Raw genomic sequence first — 27,767 nt, forward strand, 5'->3', positions numbered from 1 at the left:
TAGAACGATTTAAGTATAATTTAATTACTATATTATACTATGTATATAAATATCTATGTGATCTATGATTAAAACTTATTTACTTACGTAATTTAATATAATTTATAAGGCTCCACTATCCACTGAGCGGAGCGAATATTTCAATGCCATTAGTTTCTCCGTAAATAAATATTTCATCACACTTACTCGAAAAAAAAATGAAATTCATTATAATAAAAAAAAACATAACTACCTTATACTGTCGGTAAAAAAATATAACTAAATAATATGTCGGACGAATATATGTCACTGTAGTTATGAATTAATTCCCACAAAATTAGATTTAGATTGAAGACAAGTTCATCTATTTGTATGGCAGCCGAGCGTGTCAGATTTTGTACTGAAGTTGTTTTGTGATTTTAAATATGTCTCAGGCCCTTGAGTGTTCATAATTTTTATGTTGTTGCAATTAAATATCATGTAACGAGGCATTTTTAATCTCTTTGTTGACTTCAACTTACAAAAATTGACGCCCGAAAGCTGCAAGCTGCGATTAAAGACGGACAACTCAGTGGATTTTACTGAGCCACCACCATACCATACCATACCATACCACTATTTGAACTGTACCATATATAATAACTGACCACCACTGTAACCTATATTTACAAATAAAGCACTTACTTACTTACTTCATTTGACACGCTAAGTAGATACATTTTCTTGATCTATGGTATATATGATATCTGTGATTAATTCATTAAAAATATTGTTTTTTTTTGTCAAGTGTGATGAAGAAAATCGAGGGTTTACTGGTGAAACCCAATAAGTTGAGCCAACTGCTTTTTGAAATTCGATGTGCAATTTCCACAATGTTGTTATTTCAAGGACAAATTATCTCGATTTATCGGGTTTCACCAGTAAACCCTCGAATTGTTGTAAAAAAAATTATCTTCAATTCATATTCCATTTCATTAATCTTCTTCAACCCTCGTTGCACAATGTACTATTGCACTGTGGCCGCTTTTCGGCCCGTTTAGTTCATTTTTGGCCGTGGTCATAGAAAAAATGAGAGCACTAAGGGTTCCCTCGGTGTAGCATGGGCGCTTTTCGGCCGTATAGGCCACGGCTGGCCGTGTTGTGATACACCTATTCTTGCTTTTGTAAGCCACTGCGTTGGTACGATTTTTTTAAGCAAGTGTTAGTTCACTCGGCGTAGTGTGGCCGCTTTTCGGCCGTTTGGTCCATCTCGTTTAAGCCACAGCTGGCCTTTCTACACTGTATTCTTGCTTTCGTAAGCCACTGTGTTGGTACTATTATTAATAAGCAAGTACTAGACCACGCCCAGTCGTGTGGCCGCTTTTCGGTCCTTTAGGCCACGACCGAGTTGTAATTTTGAAGCCACTCACACTATGTTGCTACTATTGTTTAACATGAAGGACTAGTTCACTCGGCGTAGTATGGCCACTTTTCTGCCGTTTAGGCCACGGCCGTGTGGCACACCCATTATTGCATTTGTAACTACTATTGTTTAACATTAAGCACCAGTTCATTCGGCGTCGTGTGGCCGCTTTTCGGCCGCTTGGTGCGGTCGCGTTTCGGCCACGGCTGGCCGTGGTGGACGGTGTTGACGTGCGTGCGCAGCACAGCCTTGGTTGAGAACACGCGGCCGCATATCGAGCAGGGGACGTTCGCGCGGAGACCTTGGTGAGCCTGTGGGGAAAAAAATAAAAATAAAGTATATAGGTTATAGGTATAATTTAACTATTAAATGCATGGATGTATATATGCATCATATCTTTGATGGCCCGTGGCTCAATATGTAGCTATCCATCACATTTATTACTTAACTAGCTTTTTCCCGCGGCTTCACTCGCCTTAAATTCGAAATGCTTCATACAAACTAAGAACGTAAGAGACAAAAAGTAGCCTATGTCTCTTTCCATCCCTTCAACATAGGCAACTTGACTATACTTAAAATAAAATATTTTATACCATGCACGAAATAAAGCGTCAGATAATTATAAGAAAAACATAGAGAGAAGTTATTTTTAAATCCAATTTCTATTTAATAAGTCAGGTAGAAATATATAAAGTAACTGAATTGATTGTGCCGTCACTCAATTCGATTTCATATAAATTCCGTATTAGCAAGTCGCTCAAATTCGTTTTGACAGTTCTTAAAAAGAAGCTGATTTGACTAGAAGGCAAGTAGCCTATTTTTTTTTATACTACGTCGGTGGCAAATAAACGTACGGCCCGCCTGATGGAAAGCGGTCACCGTAACCTATGGACAGCAGCAACTCAAAGAGTGTCACATGCGCGACCCCATTAGAAACCTGTACATTCCCTTCTGCTGTGTTAAATACACAGTAAAAAGGAGAAACTCGGATTACTCACAGTTTTATGATGCCGGTTGAAGTTCCCCTTCAGGCTGAAGGCGAGCGGGCACTCGGGGCACTGGTATGGTTTCTCCCCCGTGTGAGACCGGATATGCTCCTGTACACGCAAAAGTTATTTGTTTTACAAGGGGGAAAAGTTGTTGTTTAACCGCACGTGACAATATTGATGCCCGAGCAAGCGCAAGATTCCAGTATTAGTAGTGAAAAGTGGAATCTTGAGCGTTGCGAGGGTTTCATGGCACGAAGGTTTAACAAACTTTCTTAAAAAACTCAGTCTGAATTGTAACGCACTGGTCCCACCAAAAAAGAGTAAGCGATGATAAACAAATAAAAGAGATACGATGATATCGCGAACGAGTTACCTATAGTTCGTCGCTCACTCTCTTCAATCAATCAATCAATCAATCAAATATATTTATTTCGTCATCACAGGTAACAACTAGGTGACAATATGTTATATTATTTATATCAGCCATGATGAGCCGTGTAGGCGTACGAAATATAATTTGGCAATATATTTACAAAGCAGATCGTAAAATAATTACCTTATACTAAATACATTTACATAATATTTACACTAAATAATTTATATTCAAAGTACACATGCAATATCAGGGAAAAATCAGAAAAAAATATGGTATTTATGTCAAAGTTATAAATTCATCATCTAAAAATTCATTAACGTTATAGTAGCATTTATTACAAAGAAACATGTACAGCACACCCTTGAACCTACTTGCAGGTAAGCTTTGCCATGCTTCAGGAACATTAAATAAATGTCATATACAAAGAAAAAGTGACCAAAGCCTCCAGTGCTCCGAGCTGGAATCGAACCAGCGTACTCCGCTTACCGGGCGAATGCCAGAACCACTCGGCTATCGGTCCACGAAAGCAAGGGTCGAAATTTCTAAGTATATGACATTTCCGAAGGCTCGTGGCGCCCGGTAAGCGGAGTACGCTGGTTCGATTCCAGCTCGGAGCACTGGAGGCTTTGGTCACTTTTTCTTTGTATATGACATTTATTTAATGTTTAGAACGTAATAGTAGTGTTACTACTTAAAATAACAAGTTAAAAATATTTTCTATGAAAGTAATTTAATTTGTTCTTAGAATGCTTCAGGAAGTTTATTAAACAATTTCGGTCCCATGACTAGAATATTCTTTTGCATTAGGGCAGTGTTGCTTCTACTTATGTCTATTTCAGGTTTTCTCGGGCGGAAATTTAACCCTAACGGTGCCCTTCTAAATTCAAACAAATTAGGATTATTTTTGACAAATAAACAACATTCAAATATGTACAAACAGGGAAAAGTGAGCAATTTCAGTGATATGAAGTGTGGTTGACAGCTTTGTGGGGGATATATTCCTACAATGGCCCTGATACATCTCTTTTGAGCTAAAAACACTAATTCTCTGAACGAGGAGTTTCCCCAAAACACAATACCATATCTAAGTGTTGAGGACACAAAACCGTGATATGTTGTCAAAACTGTAGCTCGGTCACAAATCTTTTGAGATGATTCTTTGTTCCTTATTCACTTCTGGTGGGAGTGCCTACAGGCATTGCAGGTGTATGGGAGTAAATCTATAACTGCGATGTGTGTCATGACAGCTTAAGCTTACCTCTAGCGCGGTCTTCAAGGGGAAGCTCTTCGGGCAAATGTTGCATGCGAACGGCTTCACCTCCTGATGGCTTCGCTGGTGATACCGGAGTAGCGTTGCGTTCTATTACAATAGTATTTAATAAAAATAAAATATAAATATTTTAGGAAATTCTTAGGATTTTCCTAAATCTATCGACGCGGAATTGGTTTTCGCCGAACAAAACTCACTTCGGGATTCGAACCCAGGACCGCGGCTTAGCAGGCAGAATCACTACGCACTAGGACAGACCGGTGGTCAAAATAAATCAAATTCATTAAAAAAATGGTCAACTTCCAGTAAAAAGTAATTAGCTATAAGTTTGGACGAATGAAAATATAAATTTACCTTTGCGACTCGCCCACACTGTTCGCAGACGAAAACACCTTTCGGCTGTGGCTTTTGTGCGTATCTATAAACAAACATATTTATGACATGTAACACTTACATATTTTTAAATTGCAGGAAAAATTGAAAAATTCACAGGACTCAAACCTGCGACCTACTTTAGAACAGTTTATACAAGTAGAAGGAATTGAAAACAAAATACTCATTGATACTACTGTAATATTAGCTAAAAATTGGTGAGCATTAGACTTTTCGTTCGTCGCGACATCTATTGACAAGTAGCAGTACTGATAATTTACGCTGTGTGACGTGAGATTGTCGCTAGATGTAGCTACAAATAACCCGCATTTACTAATGTATGGAGTTACAACTCTTCCCTATGGTCGGAGGATAAAAACACGTTGTACTTTACAACTAGGGAACAAATCAGATTAATTTATTTGATATTTTTTAATTTGTTCTTTTTCTTTAGGAGCGATTATTTCCGAAAATATTAATATTATCAAAAAATGATCTTAGTAAACCCTTATTCATTTTAATACCTATCCAACAATATATCACACGTTGGGGTTGGAATGAAAAAAAAAGATCAGCCCCCACTTTACATGTAAGGGGGGTACCCTAATAAAACATTTTTTTCCATTTTTTATTTTTGCACTTTGTTGGCGTGAGTGATATACATATTGGTACCAAATTTCAGCTTTCTAGTGCTAACGGTTACTGAGATTATCAACGGACGGACGGACGGACGGACGGACAGACAGACATGGCGAAACTATGGCTAATAAAAACGACAAGGCCCACTAGTGGCCGAGCCTGGAATCGAACCCGGGTCTTCAGCTTAGCTAAAAATCAGAGATAACATACACTAGAGAAATTTCGTCGGGTACCACGGCGAGCGGGTGGTCTAGTGGTAATGACGTTAGCCGCGTACGTTGTACTCTATGTATGTCGCACTATAGATAGTTACCGCTTGCGCATGGCGCGGTCCATCTTAGTGCCAGTGTAGCGCTGGCCCAAATGCTTGCGCTTGTGGTGAAGCTCGCACGCCGCCGCTGAAGGGAACGACATACCGCACTAGAAACAAAATAAATAAATAAATATTGGGGGACACCTTACACAGATCAACCTAGCCCCAAACCAAAGACGATCTAGTATTATTGAGAGTTACTGTCAAAGTAAAATGTGCATAGACTGCCATCTCTCGACACAAGCTTAAAAATTTTGAACCTCAGTTTTGACAATTTGGCCCATATTGTTAGCATGATATGTATTAAAATGTCAAATATTAATATTAGCGCCATCTAAATTAAAACCGAAATAATAATAATAATATTTAAAATAAATATAATAATTAATAATAATATTATTTTCGAAATAATAATATTTTCAATAGATTATAATTTAACTTGTGTTCATTAGAATAGCGCCATCTAGCCGAGCGTTCTCCAAAGGTGTAACGCCATCTAGGCCACAGTACCTTTTTCTCTATGGCTTTGAGGTACGTTTTTTCTTAGACTTTATCCGTCTATACGGAGTTACATGAGCAGTTCCCGGCAACTTTGTACATAGCCACGTCAGCAAATTTTAATTGATCCTATTTTGTTACCAACATTTAGTAATATAAGTCGACTGTCGTAAGATATGTACAGGTTAATTGTTATAATTAAGAAAATATAGATACTAAAGAACCTTAATGACCAAATAAAACTTATTAATTCATCAAAAAAATCTTGGTAACAAGATAGAAATAATAAAAACAAATATAACTTTTTCATTAATTTTTGTACAAACTTTTCGAGAACTGCTGACATATGTCTTTGATAGAAAAACACTTACCCCCTTATTCATAAACGTACACTAAAGTTATCAAGCCGATAAAGTTCGTTTGTCCCTTTCTATCCCACCTATACGTCGGAAAGGGACAAACGAACTTTATCAGCTTGATAACTTTAGTATACGTTTATGAACAAGGGGGTTAGTCATAAAAGTAGAGAAATACATACCTCTGAACAGTTATACGTCTCCTTCGGATGCATCTGTGTGACGTGTTCCTGTAGTGCCGTCTCGCTCGCACAGTTCTCCCCGCACTGCTCGCACGGCCGAAGGTCTTTGTCTATATGCTCGCCAGCCGACTCCGTGTGTCTGTTCAACGCTTCTATACTAACAAAGTTTGCTGAGCAGGTTGGGCATTTAAATTGTTGAGGTTTCTGCAAAGAGAAGAAAATGTAAGCGGTCGTTTATTTTCCATAAAGATATTTGAATCGAGAATGTTAGATTTTGTTTTCTTTATATTGTAGGTAATCCATACTAATATTATAAATGGGAAAGTGTGTGTGTCTGTTTGTTTGTCCGTCTTTCACGGCAAAACGGAGCGACGAATTGACGTGATTTTTTTAGTGGAGATACTTGAAGGGATGGAGAGTGACATGGGCTACTTTTTGTCTCTTTCTAACGCGAGCGAAGCCGCGGGAAAAAGCTAGCATATTATATGTAAATGGGAAAGTGTGTGTGTCTGTGTGTCTGTCCGTCTTTCACGGCGAAACGGAGCGACGAATTGACGTGATTTTTTAGGTAGAGATAGTTGAAGGGATGGAGAGTGACATAGGCTACTTTTTGTCTCTTTCTAACGCGAGCGAAGCCGCGGGAAAAAGCTAGCATATTATATGTAAATGGGAAAGTGTGTGTGTCTGTCCGTCTTTCACGGCAAAACGGAGCAACGAATTGACGTGATTTTTAAATGGAGATAGTTAAAGGGATGGAGCACAGAACTTTATTTATATAGAAGAAACAAGTTTATCTATTTGTATAGGGGCCGAGCGTGTCAAATTTTGTACTGAAGTTGTTTCTTGCCTGTAATTTTAAATATGTCTCAGGCTCTTGATTGTTCATAATTTTTGTGTTGTTGCAATTGAATATCACGTAACGAGGCATTTTTTATGTTTTGGTTGACTTCAACTTACAAAAATTGACGCCCGAAAGCTGCAAGCTGCGAGTAAAGACGGACAACTCAGTGGATTTCACTGAGTTCATTTGACACGCTAAGTAGATACGTTTGCTTGATCTATGGTATATATGACATCTGTGGGATGGAGAGTGACATAGGCTACGTTTTGCCTCTTTCTAACTCCCACTTCCCTATAACGGGAGGGGGAGGGGGGGAGTTTGTATAGAGCATACCGCAATTTTCGAATTCAATTTCGATTCGAAATCAACAGGCAAAAGCTTGTTGTACATAATGTACGTTAGTGTGAGTCCCTTACCTCTGCATGCGCTCTGCTCTTGTGCAGCTTAAGTCCCAGCTGGCCGACAAAGGTCTCTCCACACACATCGCACGCGGCGTTTAACGCTGGGTGCGCCATACGTACGTGTGATAAGTACGTTGAACTTTTTCTGAAAGAATACTGTTCTGTTGGGTTAACCTCATCTGGCAGAATAATTTTAGTCCGAAACACACTTCGCATAACATGTTTCGCAGAAACACTTTCGGTCGAATGGTAATTTTGCAGAAAACTTAGTTGGCATTATTACTACCACGCATAAGATACATTTGGCAGAATATTGTTTTACAGAACATTACTTTGGTCGACTTTGGTTTAGCATAATTGTATGTACCATAATAATCTTATATCATAATGTTACATTAGTATAGTTATTACTCGCTATCAGAAAAGAAAAACGACGACGAGCGAAGCGAGGAGGAGTGTTAGGTATCTTGCATCCCCAACAGATCCAACTCGCTATCAAATAGCAAATTACAACTTTATGCCGCCTAAATATTATGCACAAATATTATCTGCAAATGTATTGTTTGACTAGAAGACTATTATGCTCATCAACATTAACACAACAGACGATTCGGTATTACAAAATTCTGCGAAATGATTTGTGCCAAAACGTATTCTGCGTAAGGTGTTTCTGCCAAACATGATTTCTGCCAAGAACTATTATACGAATCAAATATATGCGTAAAAAGTTTCTGCCAGACAATAGTGAACCTGTTCTGTTAAACTATACTGACTCTACATTGTGTCAAATCAAATCATAGAGGAATACGAGTAGATAAGGGAAGAGTTGTAACGCCATACATCAGTAAATACAAGTTATTTGTAGTGACATCTAGCGTCATTCACGCGTCAAATAGCGTAAATTATCAGTACCACTACTCGATAGTAGGTGTCGACAGTGTGGCGTCTGCCAAAAACGTAATATTAAAACAGTTTACAACTTATATTACAAGCAGAAGGAATAGGCTACTTGCCTCCTAGTCAAATCAGCTTCTTTTGAAGAACTGTCAAAACGAATTTGAACGACTTGCTAATATGGAATTTATACATGATATCGAATTGAGTGACGTCACGGTCAACTCAGTTACTTTATATATTTCTACCTGACTTATTAAATAGAAATTGGATTTAAAAATAACTTCTGTCCATGTTTTTCTTATAATTATCTGATGCTTTATTTCGTGCATGGTATATAAAATATTTTATTTTATCTACAGTCAAGTTCCCTATTGAAATCAGAGTACTGATTAATACTATTGTAATATTAGCTAAAAATTGGTGAGCATTAGACTTTTCGTTCGTCGCGACATCTATTGACAAGTAGCAGTACTGATAATTTACGCTAGTTGACGCGTGATTGTCCCTAGATGTCACTTAACTATGCCTTTACAAATAACTTGCATTTACTGATGTGAGTTACAATAGAGAACTTGACTGTAGTTAAAATAAAATATTTTATACCCAGCACGAAATAAATCAGATAATTATAAGAAAAACATAGGAAGAAGTTATATTTAAATGCAATTTCTATTTAATAAGTCAGGTAGAAATATATAAAGTAATTGAGTTGACCGTGACGTCACTCAATTCGATTTCATATAAATTCCATATTAGCAAGTTGTTCAAATTCGTTTTGACAGTTCTTAAAAAGAAGCTGATTTGACTAGGAGGCAAGTAGCCTATTCTTTCCTTACTTATTCCTTTATTGCCCGTAAGGTGACGGGTTAAGAATTTCACCACCCCCTCTCTTGCCTGTGTGGTGACGGGTTAAGAATTTCACCACCCCCTCTCTTGCCTGTGTGGTGACGGGTTAAGAATTTCACCACCCCCTCTCTTGCCTGTGTGGTGACGGGTTAAGAATTTCACCACCCCCTTTCTTCCCGTGGGTGTCGTAGAAGGCGACTGTGGGATATGGGTTCAATTGTGGCGTAGGCGAGAGGCTGGCAACCTGTCACTGCAATTCACAGTTTCGTTTTCTTTCAACCCCTTATTTGCCAAGAGTGGCACTGAAGCTTTAGTTTCATGAGCTCTGCCTACCTTTATGGGATACAGGCGTGATTGTATGTATGTATGTATGTATTATTCCTTTATGCTTGAAACACAGGGATACTTACTTGAATACCTTCCCGCAATGTTGGCATTCATACGTCTTGCCTGTGTGCATGGCGTGGTGCCTTCTTGCTTGATATCTGTATTGACAAATTATCATTAGTTCTCTACACCGTGTTATTACTGAATTCCGTTAACTTTAAGGGAGGGTTCTTTAGGTCAAAGACAATTAATTTCTCTAAGAAACTAGCGTCTTAACTCTTACGGTTATCGAGTTAAAAAATAAATAAATTACTGAACACGTGTGTGACAGCCTTTACCAATTCCTAATGTTATTTGTTTTGACATATGCCGTCACTTGACACTGACTTGAATGTTACTCTTAAGGGTCTCTCACACTAATAAATTCATTTAAGTATTATGTAAAATGATGAAAACATTTTTTTCGCGAATTTAACTAAAAGTGATATACAGGGTGGTTCCTGATAATGAACCTAGCTACGTGTCGAATTTAACGAAAAACAAAAAAAACACGGCGTATAATATGCTTAGGAGCGATAATCAAATGGTCTATATTAAGAAATCTGCATCTGTTAGTGCATCATAAACTTTAAGATATCGCCAAGCGATACATTCAAAATTAGAATATTCTAGTAGAAACTGTTCTTCACACAAGTGGCAAACCATACGACTGCAACAAATGTATATGAAACCTTACAGTCGAACCTGTCTCGAGATACTTGACGAAGCCTGCATATGAACTTAAGCCGATGCACGTCCTGATGGCGCTGACACATGCATTCTAACACTAACCCGTCTAACATTCAGTTACTGCTCCTCACACAAGTGGCAAACCATACGACTGCAACATACGTAATCTAAAACCTAAACGTGTGCAATATTAGTAGTCTAACATGTCTCTAGACATATAGTTGCACTCGAAGCATATGAACTTCAGCCAGTGCACGTCCTGACACATGCATTTTAACACTAACCCGTCAAACACTCAGTTACTGTTCTTCACACAAGTGGCAAACCATACGGCTGCAACAAATGTGTACGAAACTTTAGGGTTACCTGTCTCTAGACACATAGTTGCACTCATTGCATATGAACTTGAGCCGATGCACGTCCTGATGACGCTGACACATACATTTCAGCTTGAAGCGCATGCCGCAAATCTCGCACGGATACTGGCCTTCGCTCTAAAAGCAAAATAAATCAAAGGATTAATTTTTAAAAACTAATCATTGCATTTTATCTACAAGAGTACAAAGTAATTTCACACAATAATGCCCAAAAATTACTGGTAGAATTGACGTTTACATAATGATTTTGATGAATAAATGTAAAAAAAGAGTGATAATTAACTGGTTAAAGGCCGCCGCTCACCGCTGTCGCGCTTAGACCAAATGTCGTGGCTGAGCCGTTCATACTTTACCGGCATTAAAAATGGTAATCGTTCTACTCACAGGGTCATGCCGCAGTAGATGGTTGCTGTACGCGGCGTCAGCGTCGAACCCTCTCCCACAGTCGTCGCAACGGAAGTTGGACTCCAGATAATTCCTTGTCTTCTTGCGTAGGTTTATCTCTTCCATTTGCTCCTCCTAAATATACAAGTACTATATAAAATACCTGTGTGGTGACGGGTTAAGAATTTCACCACCCCCTTTCTTCCCGTGGGTGTCGTAGAAGGCGACTATGGGATATGGGTTAAATTGTGGCGTAGGCGAGAGGCTGGCAACCTGTCACTGCAATGTCACAGTTTCGTTTTCTTTCAACCCCTTATTTGCCAAGAGTGGCACTGAAGCTTTAGTAGTTTCATTTGTTCTGCCTACCCCTTTATGGGATACAGGCGTGATTGTATGTATGTATGTATGTATATAAAATACACGAAATTAAAATTTTGTAAAAAAGGCCCGACATAGTGGACCGATTTCTATCAAACATGGCTAAGAACACTCCCAACTAATTCAGCTTTCAAACAAAAAAAACGAAACCTAAATCGGTTCATCCGTTCGGGAGCTACGATTCCACAGACAGATACGTCAAACTTATAACTCGCTGTGTAGACCCAGCTAATATCTATCAAAGAGGATCGAGTAATATAGAGAATGACTGTTAAAGTAAAATGTGTAATCACAGTGCATAGACTGCCATCTCTCGACTCGACACAAGCTTAAAACTTTTGAACCTCAGTTTTGACAATTTGGCCCATATTGTTAGCTTGATACGTTTTAAAATGTCAAATATTAATATTAGCGCCATCTGGCCGAGCGTACCCCAAAGGTGTATCGCCATCTAGCTCACCGTACCTTTTTCTGTATGGTTTTGGGGTACGTTTTTTTCTTAGACTTTATCGGTCTATACGAAGTTATATAGGTCTTTGTATCTATAATACTCGTAATAGGCTAGTTTAGTAGGCGTAGCCATGGAGACCGAAAGTGCGGAACACCAAACCGTCGACATCGAGGAAAGCGTCTTGCTGGAATCGGAAGACGAGGACGGCCTACCGAAGGGGATCAGTCTCCTGGACCTAAAAGGAAGGGCAGCGGAGGAATCATCCACCAGTGCAGCCTTCCCTATGTAAGGTCCTCCAGGTTAACCTCCAGCACAGCGAATCTGCAACGGCTCAACTTCGAAGATGGCTGGAGGTTAACCCTACATCAATAGCACTGATCCAAGAGCAGTGGATCAGAAACACACGAATAAACGGCCTTGGCAACGCCGGAGGTAAATTAATATACAATACATATTTTAAACCAAGAACTTGCATATACATATCTCGAGACATAATGGCACAACCACTAACTCAATTCTGTTCCAGAGACGTGTGCGCCATAAAACTCCTCAGATCACAAAACTCAACCCTGCCAGAGATAGTACTGGCGTCCACCTACATGGCGGCGGAGGACGAACCACCTCCTGTGGAGATGAACAACCTCATACGCTATTGCGAACGTGAAGGGCTGGAGCTAGTCATCTCTGCAGACTGCAACGGTCATCAACCTATGGGGAATGGAAACCAACAACAAAAGAGGTAACGATCTTGTTGAATACCTAATGTCAACTAATCTAGATATTTTAAACACAGGCTCCAAACCAACTTTTGTCACTCGTAGATGTAATACTATAATTGACATTACTCTAGGCACAGGTCTGGCTGCTCAATATGTGTCCAACTGGCACGTGTCGGACGAGGCATCCTGCTCCGATCACAGATGGATTCGGTATGACCTGACAGCCGACAAGCACACAATCATACCCAAAAGAAACCCGAGGCGCACGGACATAACGGCGTACAAGAAACTCCTAGAAGGTAAATTAGATGATAATACACTAATACTAAGACCAAACAACACAAAGGAACTGGAAGACCAGGTAAACCTACTAACAAAACACATAACTGACTCCTACGAAAACACATGTCCACTGTCGATACCATCAGCTGCAGGGAAAAACAAAAACGTAAACAGCTGGTGGGGACCGGAGTTGGAACAAATGAGAACAAAAATGAGAAAACTATTGAATAGAGCAATGAACACAAAAGCTGAAGAGGACTGGGACAGATACCAAACAGCTAAATCGGACTATAAGAAAAGACTAAGATACAAAAAATCAGCCTCATGGCGAAGTTTTTGTGACAATATAGCTAACATAAGTCAGGCAAACAGAACGAGAAAAATACTCGCAGACCAACCTAGACAACTACTGGGAACCCTGAGGAGACAGGACAACACAGACACCGGTAGCCCAGCCGAAACAGAAAGGCTGCTGGTGGAGACACACTTCCCAGGATGCAAAGTAGTCAATGAACCAGACTCAGAACAAACAAATAACTACAATCCAACGGAAAGCGAATGGAAAACTGCTGAACAAATTACAGAACCCAACAAAACTCACTGGGCGGTAAACAGCTTTGAAAACTTCAAAGCACCAGGAACTGACGGTATATACCCAGCCCTACTAAAGTGGGGAGGACATAAAGTAATAAAGCACCTATCAAACATACTATGCAGCTGTATAGCACTCAGATACGTACTAGGGCTCCCGGTCGCGTCCGTGTTTCGTGTACCCGTTGCCGGGTATCCGTTCCCGTGTTACACGAATCCGGATTTCTGGCCCGTTTGGAACGGGTAATTAGGGACCGTGTAATTAAGGTCCGGGTACCCGTGTAGTCCGTGTGTCCGGATCGACGGACTCTAAAAACCCGCGGGTCCGATCCGTTCTCGACGTATAGTGATGCTTGATGATCGTTCGCGTTTTTGGTTCAAGCGAATATGAAAATCAGTTTAAAGAACCAAAAATGATAAAACCTTAATAACTAAAACGAGAAAGGGACAGCGGATCAATTGTGACTGGGGGACAAATTTTAACTACTCGATTTTTTTCCATGTTTTACATTTTAGGTATTATTATATAGGGCACGCGTTTTCAGTGGCCTAAATTATTATGATGTCAGAAAGCATGAAACTTGGTATGCACATAGCTTTGACGTTTATAAGAATAAATAGAAGTAGAAACACGCCGAGGGTCAATCTCTTCCCCCCACCATTATATCCCATTTTTAGCGTTTAGGGAAAAGAGGGGAAACATTGACACTTCGGCGTCTGCGTACTTTTATTTTTTTCTGTTAAGTGTTTGTAAGTTATCTATATACATGTCAAGTCCCATGCTTTTTGTCACACCCTATCCGACTAGCTCAAGTTAAGAACCAGGACTATGGATACATATTCACTTCAAAGTGGTTCCCTCCAAAATAACAAAAAAAAATACCATTCTTAACTAGGTATTTGTAAAACAGCGCGGCTACATCTAGAACTTTTCAAACAAAAGGTTTGTCCATGTCAAAGGGAAGCCGGGTGTGAGGTTTGAGTGTCATTATTATCAGTAAAAATCACCACGGGTATTGGTTATTGTGCCGCCCACAAGTCATTATTATTACCTTTGTCTTCTCATGCGACGTTAATTCTATTAACTTCTTAGATAAAAACTAATAACTCGATAGTTCAAATACATTTCCTTAATTTGAAAGATATTTATGAAATAAAACTGTGGAAACTGAGTGTCACCCGTTGACCAAGGACGCTGTAGTGTTCGAAACGTCGGGATGAATAGTAAATTCAGGATACGCGATATAATCCGTTTCCATAGTTATGTATTTATCTATTTAAGTATGTATATCGTCGCTTAGCACCCATAGTACAAGCTTTGCTTAGTTTGGGGCTAAGTCGATATGTGTAATGTCCCCAATATTTATTTATTTATTTTACAACTATGTGAGACATAGATATAACTATACTATAGGTGGTATGGTCCCTATAGTAAGGCACCATGAACATTATAAAACAATCAAGTAATAGAACTAATATATTTAGTATTTTTCACACAAACCAATACCCTGTTTAGACTTCTATTAGTTAACCTAGAGACAAATAAAGTCCATTAAACTCTACTTTTCGTTTTCGCAATTGTCTTAAGCAACTTTATTGAAAAAAAAAAAACCAGTAGACTAGTGTGCCTGGCGAATTATGGACCTATAGGAATAGGAATACGTTTGTAATATTTGTATTGAATATCACCATATTATCTAATCTGTACGAGTAGCCTACAACGTAACGGGAACAAGTACAAAAAATATAGTTAACACGTTATTGATCAAAATAAAACGAGTAAGTATGTATAAAACCAATTCGTATTCGTTCGCTAAATTAATATAAATTTTAAATTTCACCTATTTTTTAAATACAAACCGGCACGGCAATAAGTCGATCGGTCCGCCGGCCGCCTCGTGTGTTCAATACCCGAACGGTGCCGAAGTCCGTGCGTCCGGCCGTCCGGCCCCGAACGCCGATTCGGCACTACACGCACGAACGGCACTACACGGGAACGGACTTCGGCGGGTTCGGGTAGTTCGGACGCTTAGCACCGCCGGGGCTAAGGGGCCGGGCGCACGGATCGGCGGGTAGTAACGAATATCCAGAGCCCTAATACGTACCGGAGAAATGGAGGGAAGTAAAAGTAATTTTTCTCCCCAAACCAGGCAAAACGGACTATACAGATCCTAAGTCATTTAGACCAATTAGCCTTACATCCTTCATGCTAAAAACACTGGAAAGATTATGTGACAAAGAGCTCAAGGAAACGGCATTGAAGAACATACAAATCCACCCAAACCAACATGCCTACAGTCAAGGTAAATCGACAGACTCAGCGCTACACGCTGTAGTTAGTAACATAGAAAATGCGCTAGCGATGAAAAATTCTTGCATGGGAGCCTTCATTGATATAGAGGGAGCCTTTGATAAGACCAATTTCAGCAGCATTAAACAAGCACTACAAAGACACGGAACAAATCCACTCATAATTGAATGGATAATGAATATGTTAAGACAAAGAAGAATAAAACTATCCGAAAATCAAAACCACCAGGCACTAGTCATGAGGGGATGCCCCCAAGGAGGGGTGCTGTCGCCACTACTCTGGAACTTGGTGGTAAATGATCTGATAACAAAACTGAATGAAAAGCACTTCACTACCATAGGATATGCAGATGATTTAGTCATACTAATCAGCGGCCTGGTAATCAGTACACTGTGCAATCTCACACAGACAGCACTGAAAATAGTAGGGAAATGGTGCACGGAGAATGACCTATCGGTAAACCCTAAAAAGACCGACACAATTCTCTTTACACATAAACGGAAATTGGGTACATACGAAATGCCGACACTATTTGGCACACGACTGACACTTTCAAAAGAGGTGAAATATCTAGGCATAATCCTCGACGACAAACTCAACTGGAGCAAACACCTAGAACAAAAACTAAGCAAAGCAACAGTAGCTTTCTGGCAATGCCGAAGGATGGTGGGCAAGAAATGGGGTCTTGCTCCCCACATCATACTGTGGCTATACAAAATGGTAATAATGCCGATGATCAGCTATGGAGCTATTGTATGGTGGCCCCGCACCCAGCAAACCACAGCAATAGACAAGCTGAATAAAACACAACGACTAGCATGTGTAGCAACAACGGGATGTATGAGAACTACTCCGACCGCAGCGCTAGAAATAATGCTAGGACTCCTACCCCTACACATATATATACAAAAGGAAGCTGCAGCCACAGCCCTCCGACTGAAAGACCTAACCCTATGGACAAAACTCAACTCAACGCACAAAAGAATATATGGCGATATGATCTCAAAACTGCCGATGCTAGAAGCGCCAGTGGACAAACTACCCAAAACCACGATCTTCTGCAAAAATTATACAACATTGCTAACAGAAGATCCAAAGGAAGGACTACACCAAACAAACCTAAGAATATTCACAGACGGATCAAAAACAAAGGAGGGAACAGGGTGTGGAGTCTTCTCAGAGGACTTAAACATACACATATCCAAGCCCTTAGGTGAACACAGCACGGTATTCCAAGCTGAATGTGTGGGAATAATAGAAGCTTGCAATGCCATAAAGAGACGACAGGTAAAACATGAAAACATACTGATACTATCAGACAGCAAATCAGTGCTTCAGGCACTAGACAGCCCAAAACTTACTTCGAAACTAATACTAGAATGTCACCAAAGACTCACGGAAGTGTGCGAAGAGGACAACAAAGTAACAATACAATGGATAAAGGGGCACAGTGGATCAAGAGGGAATGATGCAGCGGATGAACTGGCCCGAGAAGGATCAGCCACACCGGCATATGGACCCGAACCCATCATACCCTTACCAGTGTCATACAGGAAAAATCAACTTAGTCAACACTACAAACAGTTACACAACAAATACTGGGTTGAATTAGACACATGTAGACAAACCAAAGAAATTCTTGCTGAACCTAATACAAAGCTCACAAAAATCTTACTCAGAACTCCCAGAAAGCAACTGCGAAAACTAGTAGGATTAATGACAGGACACAACACACTGAACAAACACCTCAATAACATAGGTATAACCGATAGCCCCATGTGCAGAGCGTGCATGGAAGCAGAAGAAACCACCAAACACTTTCTTCTAGAGTGTAAACAGGTAGAAGTATATAGGAACAAGTATCTAGGTACGCCGAACACATTGAAAGAGGTATTTAGCAACCTGAAAACACTGCTAGGATTCGTAGAGGAGCTGGGGTGGCTAGAGTAGTGCTACCTCGTTAATTTCACGCAAAATAGGCACGACGGATGTCGACTTGCGGAAAATGCCCAATAAAACTAAACTAAACTAACTAATAGGCTAGTTTCCTACTAGTCAAATCAGCTTCTTTTTAAGAACTGTCTAAACGATTTGCTAATATGGTATTACTACGAAATACTGAGAAGTGACGTCACGGTCAATTTTACTTTATATCTTTCTCTTTGACTTATTAAATATAATAGTACATTACGATACAAGTGCGTGAAAAAGGAAGTTCGAAACGAGTGGCGATAAATTAAAACACGACCGAAGGGAGTGTTTTAAATCGACACGAGTTACGAATTTCCTTTTCGCACGTGTATCGTACGACGTTTTTCAGTACAGATGGCACTCCGAAGTTTCGACCTGGCATATAATGAACCACTTCTCGCACTAGTGCGTAAAAAAAACACCATCTGTACTGAAAATTATGTTTAATTTAAACATAGCTACTGTCCATATTTTTCTTCTAATTATGTGGTGCTTTATTTCGTGCACTGCATATTTTTTTATTTTAAGTATAGGAAACTGGCCTATTATCTACTACCTAATTAACCTATCTTATACTATTAAACGAGCAATTCTTGTATATTTATTTATTTATTTATTTATATATACCGACGATCTCGGAAACCGCTCTAACGATTTCGCTGAAATTTGTTATGTGGGGGTTTTCGGGGGTGAAAAATCGATCTAGCGTAGCCTTAGATCCCGGAAAACGCGAATTTTCGAGTTTTCATGAGTTTTTCTTTCGCGTTTGTAAACGTAAAATATGGTCCTTAATTTCGCCGCGCGCGCATCGATTCCGCTTAGCTCAGTCGTACGAGGTCGGTCTAATGTACGCAGATAGATCGTCGGTGTCAGGGTTTCGAATCCCGGCCAGAAATTAAGTTTTTGTTTTTTGGCTTTTTTTTTGTTTTTGTATTTATAAGAGTTTTTTTTAATCTAAAGACGTGATATATTAAAATAGAACCGAGCGAAGCTCGGTCGCCCAGATATTTATTATTTATTTATTACATATACATAACCATCAATTACAGTACAGATGGAGTGCGAAAAGAATTCCTTCGTACTTTTCCGGAAACGTTCGTATTTGTCATGCTAATTTTTAGGGTTCCGTAGTCAACTAGGAACCCTTATAGTTTCGCCATGTCTGTCTGTCCGTCCGTCCGTCCGTCCGTCCGTCCGTCCGTCCGTCCGTCCGTCCGTCCGTCCGTCCGTCCGTCCGTCCGCGGATAATCTCAGTAACCGTTAGCACTAGAAAGCTGAAATTTGGTACCAATATGTATTTCAATCACGCCGACAAAGTGCAAAAATAAAAAATTGAAAAAAATGTTTTATTAGGGTACCCCCTACATGTAAAGTGGGGGCTGATATTTTTTTCATTCCAACCCCAACGTGTGATATATTGTTGGATAGGTATTAAAAAATGAATAAGGGTTTACTAAGATGGTTTTTTGATAATATCTGTATTTTCGGAAATAATCGCTCGTAAAGGAAAAAAAAGTGCGTCCCCCCCCCTCTAACTTTTGAACCGTATGTTTAAAAAATATGAAAAAAATCACAAAAGTAGAACTTTATAAAGACTTTCTAGGAAAATTGTTTTGAACTTTATAGGTTCAGTAGTTTTTGAGAAAAATACGGAAAACTACGGAACCCTACACTGAGCGTGGCCCGACACGCTCTTGGCCGGTTTTTAATTAATTAATTACTCCACGGCCGATACGGCCACGGCGACTGCTTTCAAGTCCGTTGCTGTCTCAGGTGTGCTCGCCAATGGCTGACGTAGCCAATCTTGTTGGCAAATGTTCGTGGACACTGCGGACACGTGAGCACACCATTAATATAGTTATATTGTATTGCCGCAGGTGGTCGGGCTTTTATTTCATCGCGCTTGGAATCTAGCTCTGAGCGCCGTTGATGTTCGAAGTCCATTACCGTAGTATTTATTTTACTCCGCCATTCAGTGCGTACGGCTGCCTGCTGTTCCCATCGCGAGGGCTCTATACGACACTTTTTCATGTGCCGTTTAAGCACATCCCCCTGTTTCCGCTTGCCTTCCTCAAGCTCAGAGTAAAAGAGTCAGAGTAAGTGTCATGCTAGTTCAGTCAATGTCAGTACATCTTGTACTGAGACTGACTGAAATAGCATGACACGTTCGTACATTTCCGTAACAATACGAAGGCAAATCTTTTCGCACTTCATTTGTATATGGGTGAATCAACTTTTTCTTGCTTGTGCAAGAATTACCCTTACTTATTATTAGGTCTACTTTTGTGATTTTTAACCTTACCATCGTGAATAAAGATCCTTATTTCACGTATACCAATTACGGAAAAATTTAAAAACGATTCATTTTTAATTAAAACAATATGTGACCCAGTGGAAGAGACACTTTTTTCATACAAAAGTGAGGGACAGCTATGTCCACTGGGTCACTGCTCGAAACAAAGTTATAAAATAGGAAATCCTATAATTACATGTTGTATTGCGTAGCTATTATATTTGTCTTTAATATAATAATTATACATTAATTAGACTAAATCCCAATTAAATTTTCTGACCACATGTAGTCGAAGTATGCGAAATTTTCCTGGCAAAGAAAAGTTGATTCACCCATATCCTAATTCTATAGTATTATTGAATTTTATGAGTCTTACCTTCGTCAAAATCACAATTTTAACAGCATGAGCGTTCTCAAATTTAGCAAAATCAAATATAGGCATATTATCATTGTTTGGATCCCTAAACTTCCTTTTACCCTCTTTCTTTTTCCTTCTTCCTTCTTTTTCCTTTGTACCTTTCTTACTTTCCTTTTTTACTACTTTCTTTTTAACCGCAGTTCTTTTTACTGGAGTTTTGACCAGGAAGTCTTTATCACTATCTACATCATCATTATCATCAATGTTATCATCGGATTCAATTTCCTCTTTCTTAGTTTCTACTCCATCATATTCATCATAATTTATGCGTTCAATTTCAATTTCCGTTTTGATTTTAGTATCTGATATATTAACTTCGGGTTCGTCATTGTTTTTAATTTTAATTGGTTGGTGTTTCTTGGCTGTTGCAGTTTTTCTTTTTCTGTTTCTACCTGGCCTTTTATCGTTAGTTTTTTCGTGTTCTTCTTTCAAATCAGTCTTGCCTATGATGCCGTCGATGTCTACTATATCTATATTGTCTATGTCCGGTTCAGGCTTGATGTCTTCCGGTGGGGAATCTTTATAGTCTATGGTTTCGACGCGGGTTATTGTAAGGTTAAGTTTGAGAGGCTTTATTCTGCTAAAATTTTCGGTGTCCAACTAGAAATAAATTATATTGATTGAAACTAACACCATCTTCACTCATATTATTAAATTAAAACGGGACTTAATCGCGTGAAACTTTTAAACATCGTAATTTCAATCAAAATGAAGGGCAAACGACTCCATCTTCGTGGAATCTTAGTTCGAAAAACTCGTACAGCTATATAGAAGATGTTGATACAACTCCCAGCCAGTCTACCCGTGAACACGCGATTAAGTCCCGACTCCCGTTTTAATTTAATAATAGAAAGATTGTCAAATTATAACAATTATGAGCAAAAGATAACATAATAAAGATGAGATAATCTTCACAAGAATACTTTACATCACACTCCCACAGAAATGTGCAATTGCATGCAGACAAAGCGGAAGTTATTGAAAAATACTTCTCCTTAAGTAGGCAGTTATGAAATTTTTAATACCATATGGGTGAATCAACTTTTTCTTGCTGTTATTGCCATGGTTACGGTCCCCCGAGTCACGCTGGTTTTATGCAAAATTATGCTACTGAAATTATGCAAGCATGTGTTGGATTTGCCATTATAATGTTTAATAATTGTAACATTTTAAGGTACGTTTCTCTCAAACATTTAAATTTATGGCAATAATGTCGGTAGACAAAGAAACCGGGTCGGTCTGGGAAGTTTACCTGGACTGGTTATAAAAGGGACTGCTCGTCGGCGAGCAGTCACTTTTAGTTCTACCAGCGCCACGAACAGAGATAAGTACCTTTAGTCCTTCGTCAACCAGGAGGCAGGGATGGCCCCCCTGGCCCGCAGGACTTCATAAGGATTGAGCGAGGAATATTCCAGGGTGACAGTTTGAGTCCATTATGGTTCTGCCTAGCTCTGAATCCCCTCAGCACGCTGCTGAAGGATTCTGGGCTAGGTTGCCGGCTTCGGAGAGAGGGTGAAGTCATCTCTCACCTTCTGTACATGGACGATCTCAAACTATTTGCACCGAACACCCAAGACCTGATGGTGCTATTGAAAACCACAGAAGTTTTCAGTACCGCCATCAGAATGGAGTTTGGTGTCGATAAGTGTGCGGTCATGCATGTACAGCGGGGGAGGTTGTAAATTCAGAAAATTTACAACTTTCTGAGACGATGTCGTTCAGATCTATCTCTGAATCAGAAACCTATAAGTACCTTGGTATGTCACAGTCGTTGGGTATTGAGGATGTTGGCATTAGACGGTCGGTGAAGGAGCGCTTTTTCAGTCGGCTGACAAAAGTCCTTAACAGTCTTTTGTCAGGAGGCAACAAAGTGCGCGCCTTTAACGCCTGGGTAATGCCTCTACTCACATACTCCTTTGGCATACTACGGTGGACCCAGACTGAGCTGGACGCCCTGGATCGGAGGGTCCGCTCACTGCTTACCACACACCGTATGTTACACCCGCGCTCGTCTGTTATGAGATTGTACATCCCACGGAAGTGCGGAGGTCGAGGCTTCCTAAACGCCAAAGATCTCCACAACCGTGAGGTGTACAATCTCAGGAATTACTTCCTTAACAACGAGTGCGGGATGCATCGTGATGGCAGTGGACGGAAACCTCACGCCGCTCTCCTTGGCGAAAGAGAACTGGCGCAAACCTGTGGTACTAAATACTGCGGACCGCAAGGCGATATGGGAAAGCAAGCAGCTACACGGGCGGTTCTACAAGGCCCTCACGGGACCCGATGTAGATCTGCTCGCATCGGTGAACTGGTTACGATTCGGGGACCTCTTCGGAGAAACCGAGGGTTTTGCCTGTGCAATTGCGGACGAAGTTATGATGACGAACAACTACCGGAAATATATCCTGAAGGACGGTACGGTCGACATTTGTCGGGCATGCCGCCGTCCCGGAGAGTCACTCAGGCATATTATTTCCGGTTGTTCTCATCTTGCTAACGGCGAGTACTTGCACAGACATAATCTCGTAGCCAGGATTATTCACCAGCAACTTGCTCTTCAATACGGCCTTGTGGACCGCGAAGTACCGTACTACAAGTACTCACCTGCGCCAGTTCTCGAAAATGGTCGTGCCACGCTCTATTGGGATCGATCTATTATCACTGACAGGACTATTGTAGCCAATAAGCCTGACATTGTGATAATAGATCGACTGCAACGCCGGGCAGTGCTCGTTGACATCACCATCCCCCATGATGAGAATCTCGTGAAAGCCGAGAAGGACAAGTCCAGTAAGTACCTAGACTTGGCTCACGAGATAACCGCCATGTGGGATGTTGAATCAACGATCATTGTTCCGATAGTCGTTTCAGCGAACGGTCTCATAGCGAAGAGTCTCGACCAACATCTTAAGAGACTCTCGCTAGGTGGCTGGATCAAGGGCCAGATGCAGAAGGCGGTGATCTTGGACACAGCGCGGATAGTTCGACGGTTCCTCTCTCTGCAGCCCTAACCACCGGCAGCTTGGGCCCTGCCCCGCTGCTGGCGGCACCCTAGGTTAGGTTTTTTATAATGTGTTTATATGTGTTTTATATTGTTTTGTAAGTGGTTTTGTATTTTACTTTTATATTCATATTATAAACAGCCTAGCCTAAGACTTGAAAGAAATAAAGAGAATAATAATTGTCTGAATTAATTTATGAAATTATTTGAAGTACCTTAATCTGATTATTTAATAAATACCTGAATTTATTCAATGAAAATTGTCTGAATTAATTTATGAAATGGGTTAATGAAGATGTAATTAAAAAGTTAATGTTTTAGTGTTTCGTTATAAACAACTCTACAACGCTGTTTATGTCTGATTATTTAATAATAATTACCCGTATTTAACTATGAAAATTAATTAATGAAAACTACCTGAATAAATTGATGAAACTGACTAATGAAATTGTAATTAAAAATAAGCATATTTTACTATTTCATTATACGTAACTTAATAGTAACCATGTTTATGATTTTACTCCCTTGTTGAGTATATTTTGATGTGTCTCTAACGAGTAAATATATAATTGGTGTCATTGATTTATAACCAACGCAGTTTTATTATGTCCCATATTTGCCAATTGAATTACATATTTAAATTTATCCCAAAAACAAATTTAATTAGGATCGCTTAAATGGAGAATTGCCCGAATTGTAATACAAATAAATGTTTACAATTATTTTATCATATTAGTCACTTCAGGTCATATGACATTTGGGTAAAGCTAATTTGTTCTTTGGAAGTTAGTTATTTCGTCATATTAGTAGTCACTATAGGTCATATGACATTTGAGTAAAGCTAATTTGTTCCTTGGAAGTTAGTTACCTCTCTTGAAGTAAAAACGTTGATTATTATTTTGGACAAAAGGCTGCATATTATACCCCTTTAACATACTCTGTCGCATAATTGAATTGATATGATCTCTCAAACAAGCATAAAATAAAAACGTTTCATTATATAACCAAAATGCTAAATCATGCATGTAGTTCATGTTTGTAGGTGGCAAATTAAGGAAAGGTTTGTTTAACACCAGAAAAATGCATGTTTGCATAGTTTAAGTAGCATAATTTTTTATTAAACCAGCGTGACTCAGGGGACCGTAACCATGGCAATAACAGGCAAGAAACAGTTGATTTACACATATTCAAGTTTATTTTTATTCTTTTACATATTGTTTTATATTGCAAATGTAATGAAAAACATTGTGTGTAACTCACAAAAGAGATTTCGAAGTTTTTTGGGATTTTAGCCAACTTGAAAGGGATTTTTGGGATTTACGAATAGATGGTAAACTTTGAGCCGGATCCCTTTTTTTAAGGCCGGTAGTCCACTACCATATGTTTATCATAGATATATGATCATTAGTCTGTATGCTTCCCTTTTTCTCCAACGTAAAGAATAAGGACGGCATAAGCCGAAGGGCTTCTCACTGCCGAGGAAATACTGGTGGCCTAAATAGAATTCGCACGGGTCATGGCAGATGCAATCACATGCGATACAAATGGGGATGGAACGAGAGTCCGTTATGTGACTGCGGCCTTGAGGATAAAACTACCCAGCACATAGTCGAACGATGCCCTAAGAGACGTTTCCAAGGCAGCCCGGTGGATCTCTATACCAATTTGACACCTGACGCGATCGGTTGGTTGCGTAACCTGGATGTCGACTTATAATATTAATTCTCTGCAAGTATACGCCATACGCTTAAATAATGATAATATGATAAACATATGATAGTGGACTACCGGCCTAAGCCGGATTACTAAACATACTGGACAATCAAGGTACCGGATCGGATCATTGATATTTCATTGTAGATATAACCTTACCTTTTCCTTAAGTAAAGCCAGTGTGAGCGAATGCTGCGCCTCCAGACACATGTCTCTGAAGGACGCGCATTTGAGCAGCCGCGCGCCGCAATACGCGCATAGGTGCTGCGGCTTCCTGTCATTCATTACCTGGGACAAAATTATTGTGTCAAAAGTTAAATGAATATTTTTAATTTTATTTATTTTATTCATAAGGCACACAAAACAGACCCCATTCAATACATTATTATAGCAGCTATAAGTTACAGGTTTAAAATAAGAATGCCGTCCAAAACATGTATGCACGGCAAGGAAAAATATAAATGAGTATTAAAACCTATCCTAAAATTACAAAATATTTTTTTATCACTTTAAATTAATTATATTGAAATTAATAAATAAATTACACAAATCATAATTATAGCATGTTCAATTTTAGTTATATTAATAAAATAAATAAATACTATAGGACTTCTTACACAGATTGACTGAGTCCAACAGTAAGCTCAAGAAGGCTTTTGTTGTGGATAAAAAGCATCCATGACTCAGGAACAAATATCTGTGCTCATCACACAAATAAATGCCCTTAACGGGATTAGAACCCAGGACAGCGGCTTAGCAGGCAGGGTAACCACGCACAAGGCCAGTTGTCAAATATTATTATTTTGTTCTTGGATAATGTTCTACCAACTGCGTAGGTTTTAACTTGATTTCCTCTCCAAGTCTCAATTCTCAACCAATTCTTATGAAATTTTTGTAACTAGATTCTATGATGAACCAAAATAGGGCATGAAATCCAGTTTTAGTAAATTTTATAGAAGGCTGTAAAATGCTGAATATAATGGGCTTAATTGCCAATAATGTATTATATGCGCTCTATAGGTCTTAGATAATCCTAATTTGTGGTGGTGGTGAGTTGTCGTTCGACACCCCTGCTGGGGTGTGAGTGGCCCCTTCCGCGCTGGGCGCTGTGGGGGCTGTGTCAACTCCTAATTTGTTGGGTTTAGAGAATTATGATAGATAGAGTAGATTTTGACAATTCTAAAATTACTATATTATTGAAGCTATCTCAATTATTTCATTGCAAAACAAAATAAAAGATGATTTTGATAAAGGATGATTTATTTCACTGTGTTACGAAAATTCGGCTAATTTTATTTAAGTTATCATCATATGTGTATTAAGACTATTAAGAGTGTGTTAGTATGTGCTATAGACTTGTGTGTTTACTAAGTAAAATAAAAATAAAAAGATACAATTTATGAATTAACTCATTTTTTTACCTTAATGTTGTAATCGAATTGAATCTAAGCGAACTTCATAATCATAATTATAAAATTAATACAATAATAATAAATGTTAAACATTGTAACTATAGAAAAAAATGTTGTAATTACTTGCCTGGAAAAATAGGCTACAAAATTTATAGATTTTGGGTATTAAAAGTATATGATGACCATGTATTTTCAATTAAAAATGTGTGTTATTTTTTATTTATTTTGGCCACCGAAAACATTGTCAGTGATGTGTGATGTCATCAAATTCCAACCATACTACATGTTAAAACAATCACTGACATATTGAACTTTATGCCTTCATACTTAAAAAGTCAGAAAATGTTGTTTTCGAGTAAAATGACCTGATGCACAGATAATCTATAGATTAACATGACTATGTTGTTTTCGCCTGATTACGTAAAAGTATACTTTATAAATATTTTTTGCTGTTTTTAAGTCATAATAAAATATGGTAATATTTTATTTCAGTTAATTGTACAGTACCTAATCACATAACACAGACTTTAAAAACTGGTCAAGTAGCCTATTATTTGAAGCATTAAGTTTAAAAATAATTGACTTGCAAATTACTTCATTTTATCAATAAAGTATTTGTATCTGTAACCAATTAACTCAAGATATACAATTACAGCTTCTTAACTCATTATGTCTGTCTCAATTGTAAATGAGACATGTTTTCATCACTTTTCCAACAGACCACTCGTAACTTGTAGTTGATACTCACCGGAGTCCCCGTAATGTGAGCGAACGCGTCTGCAAGTTTGTATTCATGAATGTTGAACAATCTACCATCGGTCGACAGGCAGGCGCGACAGCATAACATTGCGTCCTCAGGAGACTTAACAATGTGTGTTATATCCATGATTTCTCACAAACGTTAATATTTATTGTTATTCAGATATAATTTGTACACTTGTTGCCATTGTTTCGTAGAATAAATATAAATGCTAATGAACACAAATACGAAGCGGAGTAATGATCGATTTGACAGTTCAGTTGCTATGTTGTCACTGTCAGATTTG

At 39.0% G+C, this 27,767-nt stretch overlaps 2 protein-coding genes across 2 annotated transcripts in view; both read right to left on the reverse strand.

Annotated features, from left to right (window-relative positions):
- On the reverse strand, window positions 1-27,725 carry LOC125239155 (zinc finger protein 595-like). Its single transcript, XM_048146660.1, has 13 exons — window positions 27,470-27,725; window positions 25,469-25,597; window positions 20,551-21,192; window positions 11,179-11,313; window positions 10,784-10,911; window positions 9,772-9,846; window positions 7,634-7,763; window positions 6,377-6,580; window positions 5,341-5,447; window positions 4,371-4,434; window positions 4,005-4,106; window positions 2,380-2,478; window positions 1-1,692 (listed from the first exon to the last, which is right to left on the reverse strand). Exons 1-13 carry the CDS (start codon window positions 27,605-27,607, stop codon window positions 1,504-1,506), a joined length of 2,142 nt encoding a protein of 713 aa, XP_048002617.1. The 5' UTR covers window positions 27,608-27,725; the 3' UTR covers window positions 1-1,503.
- The window catches only part of LOC125239157 (zinc finger protein 345-like), a 215,312-nt gene that overhangs the window by 141,657 nt on the left and 45,888 nt on the right, over window positions 1-27,767 (reverse strand). The gene's annotated exons all lie outside the window — the stretch shown is intronic.

This window comes from Leguminivora glycinivorella, chromosome 25 (genome assembly GCF_023078275.1).
Source record: "Leguminivora glycinivorella isolate SPB_JAAS2020 chromosome 25, LegGlyc_1.1, whole genome shotgun sequence".
NCBI lineage: Eukaryota > Metazoa > Arthropoda > Insecta > Lepidoptera > Tortricidae > Leguminivora > Leguminivora glycinivorella.

What these genes read in the sequence shown, in the direction of transcription:
- LOC125239155 (XM_048146660.1), bottom strand. Translation starts at nt 27,607, where the DNA reads ATGGATATAACACACATTGTTAAGTCTCCTGAGGACGCAATGTTATGC. An exon ending in AGACGTATAACTGTTCAGAG is followed by an intron (nt 5,448 to 6,376) that starts GTATGTATTTCT and finishes TTTTGTTTCTAG; the next exon opens with TGCGGTATGTCGTTCCCTTC. An exon ending in CCTTGAAGACCGCGCTAGAG is followed by an intron (nt 2,479 to 4,004) that starts GTAAGCTTAAGC and finishes TTGCGTGTACAG; the next exon opens with GAGCATATCCGGTCTCACAC.